The sequence below is a fragment of the Mauremys mutica genome, chromosome 4 (assembly GCF_020497125.1).
Source record: "Mauremys mutica isolate MM-2020 ecotype Southern chromosome 4, ASM2049712v1, whole genome shotgun sequence".
Taxonomy (NCBI): Eukaryota; Metazoa; Chordata; order Testudines; family Geoemydidae; genus Mauremys; species Mauremys mutica.
Window position 1 is genome coordinate 57029047 of NC_059075.1, and position 23467 is coordinate 57052513.

At 39.0% G+C, this 23467-nt stretch overlaps 1 protein-coding gene across 3 annotated transcripts in view; it reads right to left on the reverse strand.

The window, feature by feature from the left end:
• FMN1 (formin 1) overlaps positions 1 to 23467 on the reverse strand; it is a 356128-nt gene that overhangs the window by 215541 nt on the left and 117120 nt on the right. For 2 of the 3 annotated variants that reach the window (XM_045016469.1, XM_045016468.1), the window contains exon 4: positions 14585 to 14617. The exons of the other annotated variant lie outside the window; for it this stretch is intronic. In XM_045016469.1, coding sequence (XP_044872404.1) covers positions 14585 to 14617 — 33 coding nt within the window. The remainder of the gene's footprint in view (positions 1 to 14584; positions 14618 to 23467) is intronic. 3 annotated transcript variants of the gene reach the window in all.

Below are 23467 nucleotides of genomic sequence, written 5' to 3' on the forward strand. Positions count from 1 at the left end.
TAACATTTCTGTAGGGGTAGTGTATAGATTAATATTTTAAGGTTCCAGTATCTCAAGGATCTTGAACATGCCAAAGTAGTCAAGAAAAAAAGACCAGTCTGAAAAAATGGTTTGGTTTGGTTTTTAAACCATGTATTTTATTTATGAGGCAGAGTATTATTTACCATTTGGGAGTAGCAGTCTTGTTAATTTCTTGCCTTTTACATCAATTCTTTGGATTGGCAAACTCCAGAATAATTTCAGTGGCTTGGAATGCTACAACTCTTAGTTATAAGATTTTTTTATTTTTTGAAGTTACCTTATTCCAAAAAATCTTGAAGCTTGGGCAATAGCAGATGATCTAGTGGCCCCTTCTGCCCTTAAACTCTACGACTCTATAAGAAATAGTGTACCCAATCTTCTGCTTAAACATATTACCTCTCGGTAGTAGCAAGTGTCCAAGTCTTTGAATTGCTTATATACAGTGTGTTGCACATCGATATAGTGTAATGTATATCTAATATACTTTCTAGCATGCTATAAACCGATATACTGTAGCATACCAATTTACTGACCAGTGTAATGTTTATTCCAGCCAAACTGAAAAGGAAGTATCTAAAATACAAATATTCCTGATGGGTGATAATGGAGAGTGCTCTTTAAAGTAGATGCTTAATTCTGTAATAAGAATAGATATAAAATAAAATTGTCTTCATCAGCTAATTTAAATATTGTAAAAATAATCTATTTAATAGGAGCTGACACCCAGCAAAGTGTGTTTTACCTCCTCCTTAAGCAAACATTAATATTTGTATGTCTAAGATGGTACAGTGAAAACGAAACCCAACAGATAAGATCCAGGACTGAATATAATAATTTGTACAGTGCTATATGACACAGACAGCAAACAAGTGATTCATTCTTCTCCTTGGCTATTTATCACAAGGGCAGTCTAATTTGGGACTATTTACTGTGAGCAATTTTAGTCCCTTGATGAAAGAGTCCGGCATACAGAACCAGTGATCTGAATTGTCAAAATTATCGATAAGGAAGGCGAGAAGGGAGGAGACTTGTAGGGTTCCAATGGCAATGGCACCCATAGAGCTGCAAAGCTTAAATTTTCTGTTCATACTGGCTCAGAGGGATACAGTGCAAAATACAACAGTACTTAGATGTTGCTCAGAAAAAGGTGCAACCACAATAGTGGGGTAAACACTAGTACACTATTGATACAAGTTGTATGTGAATGCAAGGAGTTTTCCATATGTACTAGGAGACTGCAACACCAAAGCAGTGTAGGGTAGTGATAGCAAGAAAAAAAGTCAGGTGGCAGGCACTTTCAGCATCTGCAGATGCAAAGAGGACAAGAGCTGGCAATTTGGGATTTATATGTTATAAGGGAAGACAATAGGAAAGAGTATGTGTGATGGGTTGGGTCACAGAAACCCCCTTGGGACTGTCACCTGATGGACTGAGACTACCTCTGAGCCCGTTCTCCCTGCCCTCTTGGGACTTCAGTACCCTGTCTTGTTGAGCTAGACATGCTAGTCTGCTGCAAACACAGACCCAGGTCTGAACCACATCCCCCAAAAGCGGCAGACTCAACAGAAAACGCCTTAGAAAGTGCTCCTGTCTCTAGCACCCAGATACCCAGTTCCCAATGGGATCCAAACCCCAAATAAATCCGTTTTAATCTGTATAAAGCTTATACAGATAAACTCATAAATTGTCCGCCCTCTATAACACTGATAGAGAGATATGCACAGCTGTTTGCTCCCCCAGGTATTAGTCACTAACTCTGGGTTCAGTAATAAGCAAAAAGTGATTTTACTAAATATAAAAGGTAGGATTTAAGTGGTTCCAAGTAATAACAGGCAGAACAAAGTAAGGTACCAAGCAAAATAAAATAAAACATGCAAGTCTAAGCCTAATACAGTAGGAAACTGAATACAAATGAAATCTCACCCTCAGAGATTTTCCAATAAGCTTCTTTCACAGACTAGACTCCATTTTAGCCTGGGCCCAAACCTTTTCCCTGGTACAGTCCTTGTTCCAGGTCAGGTGGTGGCTAGGGGTTTCTCATGATTGCAGCCCCCTTTGTTCTGTTCCATCCCCTTTTATAGCTTTGGCACAAGGCGGGAATTTTTTGTCTGAGTCTCCACCCCTCTTTCTAAATGGAAAAGCACCAGTTTTAAGGTGGATTCCAGTACCAGGTGACATGGTCACATGTTCTATGAGACTGCAAGCCTTCATTCTTCCCGGCCTGACTCACAGGAAGGCTTGCAAGTAAACAGAGCCATCTACAGTCAATTGTCCTGGTTAATGGGAGCCATCAAGATTCCAAACTACCATTAATGACCCACACTTTGCATAATTACAATAGGACCTCAGAGTTATATTTCATATTTCTAGTTTCAGATACAAGAATGATACATTCATACAAATAAGATGAACATACTCAGTACATTATAAGCTTTGTAATGATACCTTACAAGAGACCTTTTTCATGAAGCATATTCCAGTAACATTATATTCACACTTATTAGCACTGCAATATAGCAAAGGAGAGAAGGATAATACTGAATATCCAGCACTTGCATTCCTTACTTTTTTCTTGCAGGGAATCCCAAAGTAGGTAAGACGATCAACAGGTGGACATCAGTCTGGCATGTTCCAGTGTATTCCATGGCACACAGGCCAGGTAACAGGTTTTATAATGTTTTGTAGTGCATGTCATTGTATCGCATACATATTCTTGATCAGTCCATCCCCTTTTCCTTATCTCAACTTCCACACCCCACTTATATTGGGGTCCCCAGGTTCTATAGGTTAATTAATCATTTACATCAATGGGTTGCTATAACTTTTCTGTGCTCAAACACTTGCAATTTTCTGTAATACGTATTTCTCAGGAATCTCTTAAAATATCAGCAATTCATGTTTTGTGGTTTCTTATTTCAACTCCACCAGTTCTTAAACACAATTGCTTACTGCAACACCGCATCTTGTGAATAAAGATCACTTACCATTACTTACTCATGTGAACCTACAATTTAAGGCTTGATTAGTTTGGCTAAGCTAACTTCTTTTGCAGGCCTCAGGCCTTCTGGTTCTTCTACTTGTGTTTCAGCCTTAATCAATACTTATATCTTATCTATATTACTTACATAAATATCTAAAAGTGCAGGGCTGACAACAAAATTTTGGAATTCCAAATGCCTCAAGTTTGCCAAAACCATTTTTTTTCAGACATTCCAATTCACAGGAAATTTCAAAAATATTTGTTTTCATTCCAATTTGGACCAAAACCAAATTTTGAAATGTCAAAATTTCTCATGAACCAGAAATTCCAAGTTTCAACCAGCTGTAATTACAATTCTCTTCTATATATAATAAATTGCATTTTCGCAGAATTATAGAAACATAGGGCCAGAAGGAACCTTGAGAGGTCAGCTAGTCCAGTGGTTCCCAAACTTTTTACTAAGGCAACCCACCAACTGCATTTTGGCTTTTTTGACACCGTTTCCTCCTGCTTCCTAGCTCCTTTCTCCCACCTCAGTCCTCTAACCTCCTGCTAGTCCCTCTCCTCCCCTCCTTAGCTGTCTAGGCCCACAAGCTTCCCCGTCTCCTGCTCCCATTTCTCCTCCCCTATTCAGTCCTCCAGCCCCATATCCTGACCTCCAACCCCCTGCTCCCTCCTCTTCCCAGCCTCCTGCACGAGGAGTAGTATGCTATATTTCAGTTACTATTTTTAAAAAAAGCATTTATGACATTAAAAAAAAAGTATGAAACCACTTTTGTTGGGTAATAAGAGAAAGTACATTAAATTAAGACATATAAAAATGAATTCAACTTGTCTTCACTCTAATACCTGAAGTGTAAAGACCTAAGTCATCAAGGGACTCCAGTCAAACGTACATGTCATGAGCATAAAAGACAACCATGGTTTTAAGAAGAAATTAGACCAGTATGAGGGAATACAAGAAGATCATTAAGAATATAATTCTGAAGAACATCTGACCACTACTCAAGTTGTGGGGTCTTGTGAGGATTTAAACCCCAAGTATGTATTAAGATAGAGAAAGAAAAGGTGGCAGAAGTAAGTTTTAAAGCAGGGGAAGATGGATCATTTGTGGTGGGCTGGAGAGTGAGTCCGTCTACACTCACCCTACAGTGACAGCTCCTGACCCACTGGGCTGGGCCTGGTCCCCATTCCCAGCATTACAACCTGCTGCATAGGGTCACAGCATCACTCAGGTTTGGCCCAGCTGCCCCTCCATCATGACAGAGACCAAATTTGAGTGAGTAGCATTGTGACATGGTGCACAGGGTCACAGCACCACATGACCTCATGCACCATGTTACATCACCCAGAGCAGGGAGTCAGGCCCAGCCCCACTGGACAGGAGCTGCTGCTTCTGCCAGATGAATGAGAGTCAGACTCACTTTCCAGTCCAATGTAAAAATTTGTGTTGTACACCTCCTTTTGTCACTTGCATAATATGCTTAGGTGTATGCTCGTGCCTTTTTAAAGGGGCTTGACCCCCATTATCTCTGCCACTGCAAAGAAAAATCTCCTTTTCCCTGTAAAAGTATTTTTAACAGCTATTCTTGTTTCTATTGGGCCTGCAGAAAATAAAGGAAAAATTAAGTACTACGGTATTTGCCAGCTTGCTTGCCCTGAGATTAGAAGCAATACATGACTGGGTGTTTGAACGTATGTGTTTTTAGTTAAGCCTTGGAATTCAGTCACTTTTTTATACTAGTTTTAATATTTGTTAGATGTTTCACAATTTTGTTCAAAATTTTTGTTCAGGTCATGATCAGAAGATCTTGTAATCAGTTTCTTCCTAGTGGCATCAGTGTCTAGACAAACTGATATTTTGAGACTCCCAAAGTTTGCTGGATTGTTCCATATTTCTTCATGACCTGCTAAATTGGGGGAAATCCCTGAATTTCTTAAGGGATGACTGAATCCAATCAAATTGCATAGAAGGCCTGGGGCAGTGCCCTATTCTGATTTATCGAAGTACTCAAAGTACTACAGAGGAGGAGTTTCAAAGAGGAAGCATAGTCATGAATCTTTAAAAGTGGAATCAAAGTGACTCAAGTGTTCCAGGCACAAGGAATTTCATATCATGTCAATGTCTCTTGAGCCAGGATTTCAGTGATTAACTGAGCCAGCCTCCTTAATGGAAATCCTGATGTATTATTCTTACATATGTAACAAACAGTGTTCACAACTCATGATTTTTTTTTGTGAGTTTCATGATATTCAGTATTTTTTTTAAAGCCACACATGCTGGAGTCATGATTACAGGAAAATCTCAACTTTCACTTTTTTTAAAAAGTGTTTCTAATCCACGAGAATGCAAAGAAAAATCTTATAAACATGAACTCAAAGAGCTGAAAATCCAGAAGGAAAATAAAAGAATCCCAGATATAGTATTTTTAAAAATCTCATGATTTTAAGTCAATTTCAGGATTTTGGGGCTTGTCTCATCATTTTTTAATGCTTGGAGTTAGCAGTACTGAACATATAGGGATAATGATAAATAAAGGTAAAATCAGGAAGCAGACAAATGAATCCAAAAGCAAGGAAATTAGATACTTATATTATATATATATATATATATATATATATATATATATATATATATATATAATTACACACACACACACACACACTTTACAAAAAAGGAAAACATTCAAGTTTAGCCAGTCAAAACATGGCATTGACATCTAAAAGAAATAGGTGGCAAAAACGAAATATAATTTAAAAAAAAATGTAAAGAGCATGAATTACATAGAGAAAGTTGGCTCTGTGCTCTGACATAAAAAACTGAAAAACAATCTTGAGAGTTACTGTTAGAAGTGTAATTAAAAAACCAGAAATGGGCAATCAGAAATGGGTGGTTGAATAGCAAAAGAACTATGGTCAACAGAAGGCTTACACACTTTTAAACAAATAAAACATCAGGTATACATGTCATAGACATCTAGTATTTGAAGAAGAGAAAGCACTATCTATGATGAAAATGGGTTGAGAAAAGAAATGCTCATGTTATGAATAGCACCCTCAACAGCAACGTGTAGAATTACTTTTAAAAAGATGCAAGTATAATGGCTCAATCCATAACTGAAGTGTCAATGTACTTTCCTCACTCATAACAAGCAATATAAAATACAGTTGGGGTGTTTTATTACTTATCATTCCATCTGCGTAGCAATCAGTCAAAAAAGCATATGGGAAAGAGGATAAATGGATTTAGTGTACTTTTCTGATGTATGCCTTTCTTTGTGTAAAAGTTGAATGTGCTGAGTCACCTATGCTAGAGAAAGTTACACAGAAAAACACATTGGCATCCCGATTCAGTTTAGACATGCAGTTACCAATGTTGTATCTTATTCTTGTGGGTTCTAAAATGGGGCTGGGACAAAGGACAAACACTATTAATCTAAAAACAATAGGGATATTATCAATTAACTGTATTTTGCTATAAATTATAGCTCTTAAGAACTAATCTTGTGGCTAAAAGGTTAATTATAACAACATGGGATTGCACCCAATTTCCATATGCATTTAGAATATTAGTTATAAAAAAATAAATGTATACAATAATATTATCTACTTGTATTGTTGGTCCCCTTTAGAAGTGAATAGAAATTGTTTGTTTGAATTCACCAACAACAAACACCCTGAAGATCCAGGACAAGGGTGGCCTCTAGGCCACACAGCTGACAATTTTATGGCTAATACTGAGACCCCTGGATAGGGTAATTCTAAACTAGGAAATCCAACCCCCAATGTTCTAAAAATGGGTGTGTCAGCTTGGGCTGGATCATGGGGTGGGGAGGGCGGGGTCTGCAGACCAGTACTTTTGCGGCTACTATCCTCTGGTTCAGGATCTACATATTTTTTAAAACAAAACAAATAATAATATAGTCTCTAGTCTTTATGGTCATGAAGAAGAAAACGTTCAAAATGTAAACTGGATATCAAATCAAAGGAGTGGTGTCTACAGTGATAAGCAGGCAGCCTGAAACAAGAGTTCTAGGAGTGAAATGGCTCTCTTCACCTCAGTGAAGTGTTAACTCTGAAGCCCTATGAATATTTACCTGCCAATAATCTAAATAATTTCACTGCTGATCAAAGTACACAGGGAAGATGAGGCATGACCATATTACGGAGATGTGCACAATCTACTGTGAATATTATCACATTTTGGCATCACAAATGGGAAGAACTTGGGTTGTGTATGAAGCTTAGCAAAGTAGCTTCACTTATTTTCCCCATCCTCCACTGCCTAAAATTCAGATGCCATTAAATGACAGAGAGAAGAAAATGCAAAGAAAAAGAAAATTCTTGGATCATCTCTGAATTTCTTTTCAGATATTTGTGAAGTTCTCATAAGACAATAGTTGATTTGAGCTAAGGACAGACTTTTTTTTGCAATTTTTCACAGAATAGTTGACTGCCTGCCCTCCAGGAGAGTAGCTCAAGGAGATGGCCAGGTGCAGAACCAGACACCCAGCTCCCCATCAAACAAGGGTTCCTTGGAAGCCCTGGCTCCAAGGGCAGTCCACCAGGCAAGCTACAAAGCAGCTGAGGAGCCATAAACTTGGAAGCCCAGCTTCTCCAAGAGCCCAGCAGGTGGGCTGCCCAGGAGCCAGGCAGGTGAGCTGGCAGGAAATTAGGCAGAGTTTGAAACCTGCGTGGCAGGATTCCATAGGGTTCCTCCCTGGTTTCCACCAGTAATTTGTTGAAATTGATATTTTAGACTTCAAAGAATTGAACTCGTTAAGATGACTGAATGTGCCTCCCTTAAAAGCCTGTTGATCCCTCTTCTTATATGTCAAACAGAACAGTTTTCTAGCTGAATATTTTGACCAGCTATATTAACAATACTATAGTCTGAAATTTTCTGGAACTTTTAAACAATCTCTGAGAATTCTTGGATCTGAGAATATGCAATTTTCATACAACATTTACTTCTTGCTCTTTGACAGATTCAGGATGTGCAGAATATTTCCAACAAATAAATATTGCTGTCAGAGGGGGATTGTTTTAAGCTTGAATTATCTAGTCTGTATAAAGATTTAAGTGAATAAGTGTAAATTGGTTTAGATGGAAAACTAACAAGCATGTCTTCTTATGCAGAAAATGACAATGCACACAAACAGCAGGTGTCTTGTACAGCTTTCCAGAATCCCATGGACATACTTGCATTGGATCTGACAATAATGAATGAATTAGCCAAAAAGACATACGTAAATAACACTGTCCAGGGCAGGCCTAGTACAGGCTAGGATTTTTCAATTAAAAGTGAGAAATTAGGTACAACGTTGAGATCCTGCTCCAAATATCCTCAAGCATGGAGTGGTTCAGGTTTTCAATTTGGGCCTTATTCTACCTCCACTGGACTGCAATTTATTTACTGATTGTTAATAAACATTTAGAAAAAATATGTATTTTACATAACTAGAAACATGAAACATCTTTTTCTAAATGCTGAACAGAAAAAGAAGTACCACCTCCCAGTAAGGTGTTAGTGACTGCTTAGCTACAGATATACCTTTCATCTGACTGGTACAATTGAAGTCCTGACCACCTATGGCCATACCACAGCCCTTTTCACAAATGTGCAGCTGTTACCCAATAGAGCCAAATCCTCGCTTAGGTTATATTCTAACTATAATTTCCTGTGTGGTTTTAGCTGCTATGACACATGGTACCCCATCTTCAAAACCTTGTTGTCTCAGTTCTCATAAAGGCACTTAGCCTCATGACATAGATCACCATACATATTTCTCTCATCCCCAAACACATGCTTCAATAGAGAGGCTATGCAGTATACCTGTGACAGCAGCAAATTCAGGCTACTTTAGTTCAAGTAAGCAGTAAATTCCAAAACTAAGGGCTCTTCACAGAAAACATCCTATCAGAAATTCTCCTTCTTGTACACTAATGGAGATCCCACTCAAGCATCTCAATTAGCACAACTACAGCAGTACTGTCCAGAGATAAAGTGGTCTCTCAGACTGGGGGGCCTCAAGCCATAAAAGCCTTCAAAATCACTCCTTAAACTCTACCTGAAAACCAACAGGTAGAAAGAACCCTGGTATCATGTGCTAACAGTAGAATACCCTGCAAACATCCTCATTCTGCAATAGATTTAGCTTCAAAATGGATCTAAGGTGTAGCCCCATCCACTAAAACTTGAGCTGACAGATGCATGAATTATGGTAGCAAGATCTGCATCCAAGAATAAGGGTCACAATCGCCGAACCAGAGGAGATGGGAGAAAGACATATGGGTTACTACTGCTATTCAATCTTCTAAAAGAAAGTGAGAGCAACAAGACCCTCAAATGGTGAACTCAAATGACCAATGCTGAACAATCCCTTCGGAGGGGCTGCTATATCCTTGTTTATATCCTTTGTTTGTTACGCCCAGCCTGCCATCACCTCCGTTTTCTCCAGACTGGGCTTTAACCATATTCCTCTCAGTCACAACCTTGTCTCACCTTGACAGAATGACTTTCAAATGCTCTCACTTGGCTGAAAGAAATGGAGACATAGATTGTCATCCCCATATAAGAAGAGGGATCAACAGGCTCTTAAGGGAGGCACATTCAGTCCTCTTAACGAGTTCAAATAGCTCCCACAGAATGAGTACTTTGAGAATGAAGACTGCAGAGGAAACCAAAGAAACCAAATAATAATCAGCAAGACTCCAAAGAATCCTGGGAAGCTCCCATCCCCTTCCTCTCTCCTCTCCCAGAAATAAAGGGAAAGCAAAAACATGCTAGGGATGAAAATGTGGTTCATCTGCCTTCAGTGAGACAGAAAGCCAACTTAAACAGTTACCTTTGTTTTACTAAATTAAAATGATTTTGAGAAACTCATCAGTTTGTGCAAAAATATAAATATTGAAAATAATGACAAATTGTACTTAGAGTATCATATCGCATTGACAACAAAAAGCTACATTCAACAAATTCTAACAGATAAATTGCCAGAACATTTTGTAGGGCTTTATATATTAACTTCAAAGTCAATAGGGCTCATGTCTGCAAACAGAGCTCCACTTTACACAATTGAGGATCAGAGCCTACCAGTCCACCAAGAGACAGGAAGTTCAGAAATCCTAGGTCTTCATCACTTTGCTCATCTTGAGCAGTGATACTGCAACATTTGTGTATAATTATGAATTATTTGTACAGTATATTAGGTATACATGGCACTTCAAAGACAAATAAAAAGAGAGGCCCATTTCCCCAGGAGCTTACCAGCAAAGAGACTGTGATGCTGGCAGACCAGGTGATAGCCCATTCCAAGACCCCCAGGCCTCACTAAAGACTGGAAAATGCATAGCTGGAAAGCAAGCTGGCTCTCCTGTGTGTTAGTATTGTTAAAATAGATATTAGAGTTATGAGAATGTGTTTAGTGTTCAAACTTTATGAAATTCTTGTAGAATGCCGCATGTATTAGTCTTACTTATAATCTCTATATGCCAGGTTTAATGTAATATTAAACTGTTTGCTAAAACTGCAAAATGCCAGAGTCAAGAGAGAAGCATTACCAAGTGTGAAATACTAGTTTACCACAAAAAGAACAGGAGTACTTGTGACACCTTAAAGACTAACAAATTTATTTTAGCATGAGCTTTCGTGAGCTGCAGCTCACTTCTTCGGATGCATAGAATGGAACACACAGACAGGGGATATGTTTACCACAGGAAGCGTCATCTCCTCCCCAACAAGGAAGGCCTAAAGACATCAGACAAGCCACTGTGGAACATCAATGGACAAAAGACTTTGTTGATTGCTCCCCAGCCCTCCTATGAACTAGAGATATGCACAAATCCTCATCCCATCAGCCTGAGCTCTGGGGGAAGGGGATAAAAATCCCTTGTAAGGATGCTGCCTTGGGTGGGACACTTCTGAGACTATCAATTCAGGACAAATTGCTTAGAGCAGGGCAGTTATATCCCAAGGCTGGGGTTCCTTTACCATTAAGGCACAACAAACCAGTCAGACAGAGAGGGCTTTGGTTTTACCCCACTGGCTAACCATAAGTCATACAAGCAATTCCCTTAGACACTCCAATTTCCCAGTATCACCATCAGTGCCACTCATTATAGGGATGAATGGTTATGAAAGCCAATACCCAAGTAAAAGGAAAAAGGTTCTCCCAATTGGAAAGGACCAAGCCCCAGACCCAAGTCAATATACAAATCAGATTATACGGTCACAGTTTATGTCAATAATGTCACATCCCTGTCAAGAAAAATTGTTATCACTATGCTGCTTGGAACTTGGAGAGGACAAAATTTCTAAGCATAAGCAGGGGATTCCCAAGCTGCTTAGCTTAGGTTAGACTGAATGGACATATAGCACTTGCATATTACAGCAGTGTCTATTACTTTTTCAAATATAAGACTGTAACTCATTTGTGTATGTATGTTTACCTGCTTTCACCTTGTAAATAACTCATTTCTTTTTCCTAGCTAATAAATCTTGAGTTAGTTTATTACAGGAGTGGCTACAAATGTTGTCTTTGGTAGGAGATCTAAGATACAATTGACCTTTGGGATTGGGAGTAACTTGAATATTGTTGTGATTTTTGCTGTAAGGGACCATCTATCAAAAGGCAGAAATGCATGGGTGCCAAGATAGACCGGAGTGACCAAGAGGACTGTCTGTGACTCCATATTAAGGCTATTATAGTGCGTTAGGAGTTTAAACTTGTTACTTGGATGACGAAATCTAATTATATAAAATACAGTCAGTTTGGGGTTTATGTCCTGTTCCTTGGCACTCTGCCCTGAGTGCACCTGGCACTCAAGGTCATGAGCCACTCCAGACAGCATGACAAGGATGACAAAGGGAGATAAGGGAAAGATGCAGATTTTTAATAAATTTTTAATTGCTCATATTTAGACATTGCAATTTTTCTTCTTCTACTATATTATTTTTAAAATTAGAGGATCAGAACCAGGCTAGATTAAAGAAGAGGAGAGCAACACTTGCAAGCAAACTAAAAGAAGCAAGTTCTGAAGAGGTTTCAGGGTGTTCAGACTCTGCTATCGTACTGATTTGATTATAGTTCTGGGTTTTTTTAATTTGTTAGACTATTAGTATATGCAGGATTGTTGTAGCTATGTTGGTCCCAGGATCCCAGGTGGTGCATGAGTCTTCAGTTTGGGGAGGCTTACACGTGAGACTGGAAATTCCCTAGTAGTGGGGGGGCCCACCGGCACCTGGACCATGACACCACCCCCGAGGCTCTGTCCCCACTCTTCATCTTCCCTTGAGGCCCCGCCCTTACTCTGCATCTTCCTACCCCCGCAGTCCCCTTGCCCACTCCTCTCTGCCTCTTCCCCTGAGGCTTGCCCCCACCCATCGCCCGCTCCTCTCCGCCTCTTCCCCCTGAGACCCACCCCTACCTACTGCCCACTCTTCTCCGCCTCTTCCCCTGAGGCTTGCCCCCACCCATCGCCCGCTCCTCTCCGCCTCTTCCCCCTGAGACCCACCCCTACCTACTGCCCACTCTTCTCCGCCTCTTCCCCTGAGGCTTGCCCCCACCCATCGCCCGCTCCTTTCCGCCTCTTCCCCCTGAGACCCACCCCTACCTACTGCCCACTCTTCTCCGCCTCTTCCCCTGAGGCCTTCCCCTACCTGCCGCCTGCTCCTCTCTATGGTAGAGAGGAGCGAGCAACGGGCGGGTCAGACCTCAGGGGAAGAGGCCAAACGGGGGTGGGGCCTTGGGGCAGAGCACAGGCAGGGCCATGGTCTGGGCACCAGTGGCCCCTTCACTTCCAAGGAGCTTCTCTTCTGGTGCTCCAAAGGCGGTGCACCTTCAAAGGGAAGTGACCCACACTTTATCTGTGGTATTTGCCCCCCCCCATGGATAGCCTTTTGGGAGGATGCTTAACCTCCCCCAACCTCTTGTATGTGCTGCCCATGCCCAGAATATTAGAGAGACGAGGTGGGTGAGGTAATGTTTTTTATTGGATCAACTTCTGTTGGTGAGACAAGCATTCAAGCTTACACAGAGCAGGTCCCTTATTAGTATTTAAATACATAACAGATAGTGCTTTAATTTTTTTAGTGGTTTCTGATAGTATTTTACAAATATACTTTTACAAATTCCAGAAAATGAGACTACGACAACACAAAACAGGTTTCAAGCAGCTTCAGCTTGAGTTCAATTCCTATTACAGGGCTCCAAGAAGGATTAGAAATGCATCAACAGTATGTCAAGGGTCATTGCGCCTCACAGCATCCCAGACGCAATGTTGCATGCATTTAAACATGACAGATTGCATGATAACCACAACATGGAGGTATTAAATGGATCTCTGACACAAAGTTACTTCAAAAAGGACAGTGTATGGGTGGTTCTTTTAAATAAATTATGAATAAAATTACAATGTAAGCATAGAAAGCAAATTTTAAAATAAAGATTTTTAGGTTGGTTAGTTTTAAAGAGACAAAAGGGCCATATTTCTATTCTGGATTAAACATTTTGAAGTTAGATGTTAGAGGAAAAAAGGGTTTTGTTTTTAGGAATTCCTGCAGCAAAGTTTAAAAAAAAAGGTTGTTAGGAGAAAGTCAATCTTAATCAACACAAATTAAGCGATAGAGCAATAGTTTTCTGCAATTATAATCAGAAACCTTCAGCAATTCTTCTAATGCCAAATTTGCAGACAGAATTTATTCTCTGCCACAGATAATTTTGCCTTTGTTTAAAATATTTTTATTTCTTGCCATTTCTATATCACTCAGTACTGTAGAACATTACAAAATATCAGAGGTGCTCATATTTGATGCATGAGTCACTAGACTACCGTTGTGACTTGGATTTGTACTGCAATTTCCTCAATGTACAAGAGGCTTCTCTAAAATTAATTGACAGAAGCATTGCTCAAATGATAAGTGTAGTAGAAATAATTATGTATTAATAGGTTAAGTGGTTCCTTTCATTTCCTTACAGCACAATTAAAATCTGCTTTTGCTTCCAGACACTTCTCCACCGATTCATGAATAACTCTGCTAGAAATTTATATACTGATATCTAACTGCCTTCACACAGCTTTGAAATGGGTGAGGTACTGCCAGTATTTCCTTCTCAGAGCTAAATAAATTCTTGTTCTGAATCAGGAGCAATGTGTTCCACAGGATACACAAAATTTGACAGTTCTCTGTTGTCATGCTGTTCCTGGGGGCTCCAACATTTTAGTATTGCAAGATTTGTCACTCAGACACAGAACCTTTTGAGACGGGTAATCAAATGGGAGCGATTAATCCAAGTGCTACTTATTTTAATGGGACACTTGTAACTGGGACGTGCTAGATGAAACTGAATTGGTTTAGTGATCACGATAAACCTCAGGTTAGAATTTTCCCATTTATGCTGCAGCACTACAAGGGGCCTGGTTAACTGTGAGCTCAAAACTTAGATAGGCCCTGAATACGTGTTCTTTATAAATCTTTCCATTATGAAAAAAAGTCATAAATTAGGTACCCACTGCCTTTAAGGAAACGAGAGAAACCAAAGACTAGACACACACAGACAACAAAATACACTCTCTACCCACCTGGTGGTCCCTCCTTGTAAAGTTTTAGGTGAGCTAGAGACAAAAGCATAAGCATTTTAGCCTCAAACAATATATTTATATTTTCATATTCATTACATATATCAGATATAGTACTCGGTGATTCCCATGTCAAACAGCAGTACTTCTAAAGGCTTCATTACTCATCATTGTCATTATTCACTACTGCAAACCCATCTACACTATTATCAGGAAAAACTATGTCATGATTGTGAACTGCTTCATCTCTGTTAACTGCTATTAAAGATTACCATCTCTACTAAAAGTTAAGTCATAAGTACATTTTTTGAACTCTTGCATTCTACACTGATACCAGAGAAACTCCATTTTGAAGTCCCCAGACTCCATTTTATAATTCTGGCTTCCAATTTAAATAAGGAAGAGTCAGTCCACCATTAGATGGAAGCTGCAGGTCATGTAGCACTGAATATAAAATTGGAGGGAAAAGCAAATTAGCAGGGATCCACCCGATCATAACACTCTGAAGTAAACAATGGTGACCATGTGAATGAATGTGTAGTAGCAAAAGAAAAAAAAAAGAAGATGGAATGTGTAATAAAAGGAAAAACACTACAAAAAGTGTCTAGAAAGCTCTGACATGACCGTATAAAAGGCAATGTGTCAGTAGGCAGTCAAGAAAGTCAGAGCTGAGGTGCTGACAGTGCAGATGGAGCTGAGGAGAATGGACTGGAGAAGAGCAGATGAGAGGAGACCTGAAGAAGCAAGCGAGAAAGCAGCAGCTGCAGCAGCAAGTGGCTGTAGCACCAGGAGTCCTGTGTCAGCAGAGTAAGCTTGTCAGTTATAAGTACAGTAGTCTTAGAATGTGTACGTGTGAACTAATAAAAATGTTTGTGTGTTGATGATGAAAGAAATGTATAAGATTTAAATCATTTAAGGACTGTGTCAGCAGCCTATGACAGACCAGTCATCTGTAAAGGGTGCAACCGCTTAGAATCATCTCAGCTGTAGGTTATTGTGGTTGGGGTGCTCTTTAAATTGCTGAAGGGATTTGTGTTTTTAGATTACTACTGTATTATGGATTATTGTTTATAAAAATAAAAAGGTGCCTTGTTTTGGAAAAGAATACTGCTTGTGTCAATCAATCATCTATCAGAAGTCTGCATCTGTGTCCTCCAGGAATTTCCTTAGCTACCCTAGTGATCCATACCATAGGAGAACAGAAAGGTGAACAGGTGGGCTGTTTTAAGGAAAACCTTTTAGGGGATATTTAAATTAATCTGTTTTTGAGGGAACCCTAGGTAAGACCAGGAGGGGGCAACAGGTGAGCTATTCTGGGGGTACCCCAATTCTGTTTTCAGGGTAACACCACATGTGATTTGATTAACGACAGCTCATCTATGGAAACACCCACTTGCAAAACAAACCTGCAAGCATTCCTACGAAAGTCAGAACACAAGATATTATATACGCATATACATGCATGCTGTGGATTATTAAAACATCTGTCTTACCCACCCACTTCTTCAAGGTTTTCACTTGGACATGACAAATGCCAAGGTCATGAAATTAACCACTTACCATGAAACTCAGTCAACTTGCTTAACAGGACAAGGAATCTAACTCATCTCAGAAATTATTATGCTCAGCATTTTTCCTCACAGATTTCGATCTTGTATAACTTGATCTGAAGCCACAGACAGGGATGAAGATTTTATTTTTATAAATAAGCAAATAAATAAAAGTGATGTGTTCACTGATGAAGTGGCTATGCTCCTGAATCTTGTCTACAAACCAGGGGGGAAATTTAGTGTATAACTCGCAAGAAAAAAAATCCCCCTAAGCGGTGTATTAGATATGTTAGTGTCTGGTAAAATTAAAGCATATGTAACATTACAAGCGATAACAGAAGTATAAGCACAGACTTCAGTTTTCCAGACAGTACATACTACAGCAAGAATCTCTCTAATGTGTAACATACCCAGTAACGTGAAAGATAGCCAATTTGCTTTGGACACTACAAATACTTTATACAATGGCTTAGCACATTAGTCATACCAACAGGAAAAAATATTTGTATAAGGAACAATGCACACAATTGTTTTGCTAAATACAATACACACCCTTCTACCATTGGCATGTGATCAATAGCAAAATTCCTTTTGTGAACAGAAAAGAGTTCACATTAGTATGAGTAAAAAGCACAAGTATTAAACAGGTATTAGTCACCGTAGAATGCACATTCCAGGATGTTGCCTTAAACAAAGTATGTGCATAATATGGTGCCACTAATACCAACCACAGACAAAGGCAAAGAAAATTTAATTTTACACATAAAAGTGAACTTTAACAAGCTCTAAGTGCACTTACAAACGTTAAAAGAACCATATCAAACCAAACCAACAGCTTCCTCCACCTCTATACCCCTCCTTACCCATTCCTGGGTAAACAGATGAGCTTCACATGCTGTCCTAAAAGACAAGTCTGCAACTTAACTGAAAACTCAGCATTCCACAAAATTGTGAAAGGAGGGATTGTGCATGCTCAAGATGATGGTGCTATTCTTTTTAGGCTCTACATTGAATTAGGTGGTTTTGTTTGAGTTTTCTTTTGGGAATGGGACCAGAGCAGAGCTTTAGACCCCAATTCAGGACAGCACTGAAGCAAAGGCTATTTTCCTGAATCAGTGTACCTGAACAATGCTGAGCTCACTCAGCTGCAGGATAACCCTGAAATAAAGCTAAAAGTAATTTAAAGTAATGCCACGCCTACTTCTTCCTAGTTAACTAATCTTTTATATTAATCAGGTTAAGAAATTTCCCGGATAGATCTTCAGACCACTTTCCAAACATAAGGGTTTGCTTCTCCAAACATCAAATACGAAATTAGGAGTTCTTCTCTGCTATTAACTGAAAGCTAAAAATCATAAGTAGCAAAATTCATAATGAAGAACTGTAAAGTCAAGTCAAGTTTCTTGGCCAATACATTCATTACTGTAAAAAAAATCTCACTATTAAATGGAGTATAGAGGAGTATGTGAAAAATAAGGCTAAAATAAAAAACTTAACTGCTGGAGAACAAATGTACCAGAGAAAGTTTAAAAACTAATGAGCAACCTACCATTCCTCTGATGTAGCACATCCTACAGTACCGATTCTCCACTCACTCCTAATGACACTGATTCATTGCAGTTCTGAACAGGGCGCTTTCTTCATTTGCTTGCCCCCTATTCATTACCGGCCCCACTATTCTCAACATTCTGAAGAACTCTCTACATTTCCTCCTCCATTACTTTCCCATGCAATTTTCTGTTTCAGCCGCTAGATGCCACCAGTGCGTCCTCCCACATTACTGCATAACTATATGTGGATATATAACAGATCCTCAGGCATGATCCTGCATGCTTATTCAGTCAAAACTCCCACTGTTTGAATAAGGAACGCTCTAACATTCTGCCCCACAAACTCAGGCTACAGTAACTGTTGGAGAATATTATTTTCAGCAATTAAAAATATTCTAGCTTGCATTGGCATTTAAATTAAAAATACAATTAAAAGGAATTTAAATATACCTAGAATTAAGGTGAGAATGTAGGCAAATATGGCATTTTAACCAAAAAAAAAGCCTTATATCCATTTTTTAAACATCCAGTCAATTTAAACTCAACATTTAAGGCTCGTAAAAACTGTGATCAGTAGAAATGTTCCATTATTTTTTAAAGTTCAACTTAAAAGAGTTTTGTATTTAAAAATTTTACTATAGTGTTTGCAATGCAAATCTTGAATTGTTGTGCGGCTACATTAGGACCAGCAAGTTAAAATGAACAATAACAAAGGTGAAACTACTCTACTTTCACAAGCAAGCTGAATGAAACAGAAAAAAGGATGCACACAATTTTTGTAGCCCTTTAACTGCATCATTTAACTTATTAGAAGTTTTATAAAATTAGAAATTTTCTTAAACAGGCTGCAGTAATTCTGTGTAATTAGAATTATTTATTTATTTATTTATTTATTTATTTGCAAAACTCTCTTGGTACAAATGGCATAGTCTAATAAGGTCTAGAGTAATAGTTCCCTGGAATAAGGAATTCCTACATTGCAGAGAAACTTGTGCACACATACACCAAACGCAAATAAGCACCCATAAAATTATCACAGCTTAAGAGTCTCCCATAAAATGCAAATGGAAATTAACATGAAATGTACTTAACCTTAAAGCTGCACATATTTGGTTTTGCCTTCTCTTTCTTTTCCATTTCTTACCTCTGCTCACTCTATTAGTTTTTTTTAATCTTTCCCTGCATTTCTCCATTTTCCCCAATTAATTTTCCTCTTCATCCTGCGTGGTCTTTCACCTGTCTTCTGTCTCTTCTCCAAAGATTCCCCTCCCTTTCCCCACATACTTGGATTTCCAACTCCTCCATTATTACCCTTTAGTTTTCATTGCTCTTTAGTTCCCAAACTATCCAAGGCCCCACAAGTCAGCTACCCACTACTCAGTAGCAGCTTAACACAATTTCTTGCTCACCCTTGTTTCAGAGCAGAGAATGGGCAGCCTTACCCTCCCTTCCACTACTACCACATCTTTCTCAAATTAGTAGGGGGAAGGGAGACCTGCAAAGTCACCCTACACCCTAAAGTTTCAAAACAGAATGGTCATCAAGGACCTCTGAAGATTCTGGGATAATAAAAGCGTGGGTGGTAGAGGAAAGCAGTTTGCAAGTCACTGGGAAGACACCCCCCACCCCCAAGAAAATCAGGTGAGGGGGTAATCTGAAGGACAGGGGGTACAGATCAGGGGGGTTGAACAGGCAAATATTGAGATCTGGATATTCACGGTGGTCTAAATAAAGTCTAATTATTGGGACCACCCTCTAATCAAAATTCGATCATTGCTAAATTGTTACAGTAAGTATAATTATTAACTTTTTACTATAAATGGAGTGATCTTGGTAAACAGATAATGAATGCCTTAAATAATGGAGCCAAACATTTCAATAAAATAAAAGGATTCCTACAAGTGTTTGGGCTTCACAAAGGAAAACAGGTGAAGTCTTGGTGTCTCTTCTGCATAAAGGAAGAACACACCTTCCATTCCCTCTGACTGCAAAGCAGCATAAATCACTGTTCCATGGTAATCACCTGAGTAACTATCTGATTGATCTTTCTTCTCCTGTTACAGGTAAGACTAAAGCTACAGCTCATTTACTTGATGACAGATATTAATAACATCACCTGTCACTTTTGTCCTCTCAGGAAGGCAGCAATAGAAATATTGCTGTTGGGCAGCTGCAGCCTGATTTATGTCAGTAAATATCCTCCCTACTCCATATTTACAAAAAATCATTATGTGACTGGATCACATGATACAGTGTGCAATTATCCTGTTACAGTGGCAAGGTTCCAATAGTACGATACAGCAAATAAATGCCACCCAACCAACAAACAGGAGGAGCAAAGTTAATAAGGAATTTCTTCTAAGCATTACAAATTCTTCCCACTCATTCCACCCAGCAAAAGATTAAATAAAAGGAAGTTACTTATTTATCCACGTAAATTATTTTTTCAATATACAATGCACCTAATCCCAGACTACACACATACACAGTAAGTACACATTCTATACATTCTAAGGTTCCTGAGATCCTGGAATAGCTGGAGGATTTAACACCATATGTATGAAATACCTTCTTATGTAAAATAAAATGGATCTCATACTGGTAAGAGCATGTGTTTTTACCATATGGATGGAGATGAAACCAGATGAGGCCCAAAACTCTGATCTAAATCCAGATCCAAAATTCTACAATGTTTGAGGTTATTCTGATCCAGGATTTTAATTTAGGCTCATTTTTAAATCACACAAGTTCACAGGCTGGTTCTGACAAAAGTTGAACACACATGGTGTGTAAGACCGCAGAACAAAATCTGATACAAGAGAGTAAATTCCATTAAACACCCTGGGTTTTACTATTAAGTTGAATGGTCTCGTCTGTTTTGGCACCAGAATCCTGGAGCCAAAACCTCAAGTGATTATTCTATTTGTGCTATGTAGAACTTTTTTTAGATACTGGCTTCCCTTCCACTAGGTGAACTGCAGAGCACACCAAAGTATTGCGATCTGACTGCCCTGTGTGAACATTGCTGGCACAAACTAAAAGGTACCTTATTCACGTTATTGGAATCCTCTTTCAAACAGGACTATGTTAATGCAAACTAAGTACCTTTCATTTGTGCCAGCAGCATCCATACAGAGCAGTTAGATTGCAACACTTTGGTACGCTCTGCAATTCACATTTCCGTAGTTTGCACTGCAGCACTGTGTAAACTTTGGCTTAACACACATAGATCTATAATCAGTATTGCTTAATACACTACTGGAAGGTGCTCAGGGCACATTACATGATGACAGAAAAGTTAAGGCAAATCAACTAAAAATATGAAGTCAATGCACATAAGTTAATGCACATTAAACCCTCAGGTGGACATTCTCATTCAGGAGTAAAGTGGTCTTAGTTCTCATGACAAGCCCTCTGATACTACAGTCATGAGAGATTAGCATTGTTTAAGAACCCATATAGAAGAGAATATAGAACAGAACTGGCTGCCTACTCACAAGCCCCAGGAGTAGCCTCTTATAGTCAGGAGGAAAAGATGGAGGGGAAACTACCCACCATCTTTATTATCAGTTGCATTTCAGTTGGCATGAATGAGATTCTGACATTAGGAGCAAGGATGCGACAGTCATTCCAGATGAGTGACATTTGGAAGGTATAAAAATTTAAAATGGCTGCACTAGTCACAAGTGGCAAGCTGGCTTGTAATAAAAACATCAGCTTCCCAACAGAAATCTAATGCAACTTGACAAAATATGTTAAATCATACCAAGTCGGAACACATCTATTATATTATAACATTTGTGACAAATAATATAGTAAAACAATTTAAAACTCCTACTTCCATCACCAAATGAACTGGAGTCAAATTGGCAGTTACCATCAATCACAAAAACTCCAACTTCAGTCCATATGCACATACTAGGGGAGTTAATTTATCATTTTTACCTAACATATTCCTACCTAATCCTTTCTATTAATTAATAAACTGTTAAATCTATTACAGTTTTTAATACTATGTCTAAATAACAACTGTTAAGATCAAATGAATTCAAGTAACTCTGAGGATATGTATACACTACCGCTTAAGTTGATCTAACTTACATGATTCGGGGTGTGAAAAGGACACCCCCTCTGAGCAATGCAAGTTACAGTGGCCTAAGCTCTGTCCATACTGGTGCTACACCTCTACCCCGACGTAACGCTGTCCTCAGGAGCCAAAAAAATCTTACCGCGTTATAGGTGAAACCGCGTTATATCGAACTTGCTTTGATCCGCCGGAGCGCGCAGCCTCGCCCCCCCCCCCCGGGGCGCTGCTTTATCGTGTTATAGCTGAATTCGTGTTATAGCAGGTCACGTTATATCGGGGTAGAGGTGTATGTCAGCAGGAGATGCTCTCTCACGACATAGCATAACTATTCCACCTCCGCAAGAGGTGGAAGTTGATGGGAAAGCGCTCTCCACCGGCATAGAGCGTCTTCACTAGACGCGCTTCAGCGGCGCAGCTGCACCGATATAGCGCTTCCAGTGTAGACCTGCCCTGAGTAAATCGGATCTTGCCACAAATAATGGAACAACAACTGTTTTACCAGAACACACTAAAATGTTCCCTTTTCTGCATCACGTTTCTTAAATGAATAACCCGTCACATGGCAAAATCTCTTTATGTGATAGTTTCCAATAGCCTTTTGTAGGCAATAACATATCCTGAATTTCTATAAACATTACAAAGCCAAGAACCAAAAAAAAAAACCCCCCAGCCAGAATCTCCTTGAACTACTCTTATCTACCAAAACAATGTGCACCACAAGTCATAATTGACATCCCAGAAGAACAGGCTTTCTAAATTCTATTTTTGCATCTCAGCAGTAAAATATTGTTTCTTCCATGAAATCCTTTATTTGCTATGATATGGCCAATGCAAACCTATAGTAAGTACTCTATTATCAAATCAATAATAAAGCATACACCATATTTATACCAGAAAATGTCATCACAAAGGTTTTAAAATAAAACTGTTGATGCAAGTCAGATACTCTACTAGGGGTCCCAGTCCATGAATGAGGTTCCTAGGCACTGGTGCAATATAAATAATAATAAACTTAAATAGTATTAGTTTGATTATTGATGATTATGTAAAGCTTGACAAGGGATAATAAATACAATTATGTAAAGCTTTGAATGGGGGGCAAGAAATCACATCAGGCTTTCATTAAAATACAGAATGCTTTGCGGGTTTGCCTGAAGTTAATTAAGCCAGATCTTTGCAGTGAACACTCTAACTCCCCATCCAGGCACAGAAAGTAGGAAGCTCATATGTAAAATATGATCACTTTCTTCATGGCGACATTTCCCCTTGAGGGTCAGATTCCACCATCTCCACTCTAAACAGCTAGCAATACTGACAGTAAAAATGGTGAGATTTTGCTGCTTGAAAAAAGATGTCCTCATGAAACCTGTGAGAGTAAGCATTGGCAAATAAGAACTTAAAGTGAAATAGATTCATTTATACTCCAGCATCCAGCTGGTTGTTAAAAAGGACAGGCTCCAAGTGGAGTATTCACCTCCTCTCTTTGTGCCTGAAGAGCTCCCTAAAGAATCTGGCTGCTGTTGGCTAGCTGGCAAATATAAGTTCTGAGAGACACAGGCCACCTACGTAGTGTTATTCCTTATTCATTTAGAAAAAATTACAAATAATAATTCTTTCACTTACAAATATTTTCCTCTTCAGACTACTTTAACTCCACCCTTATAAGGGCATTTAAGTATTATCTCCATTTTACAAGGGA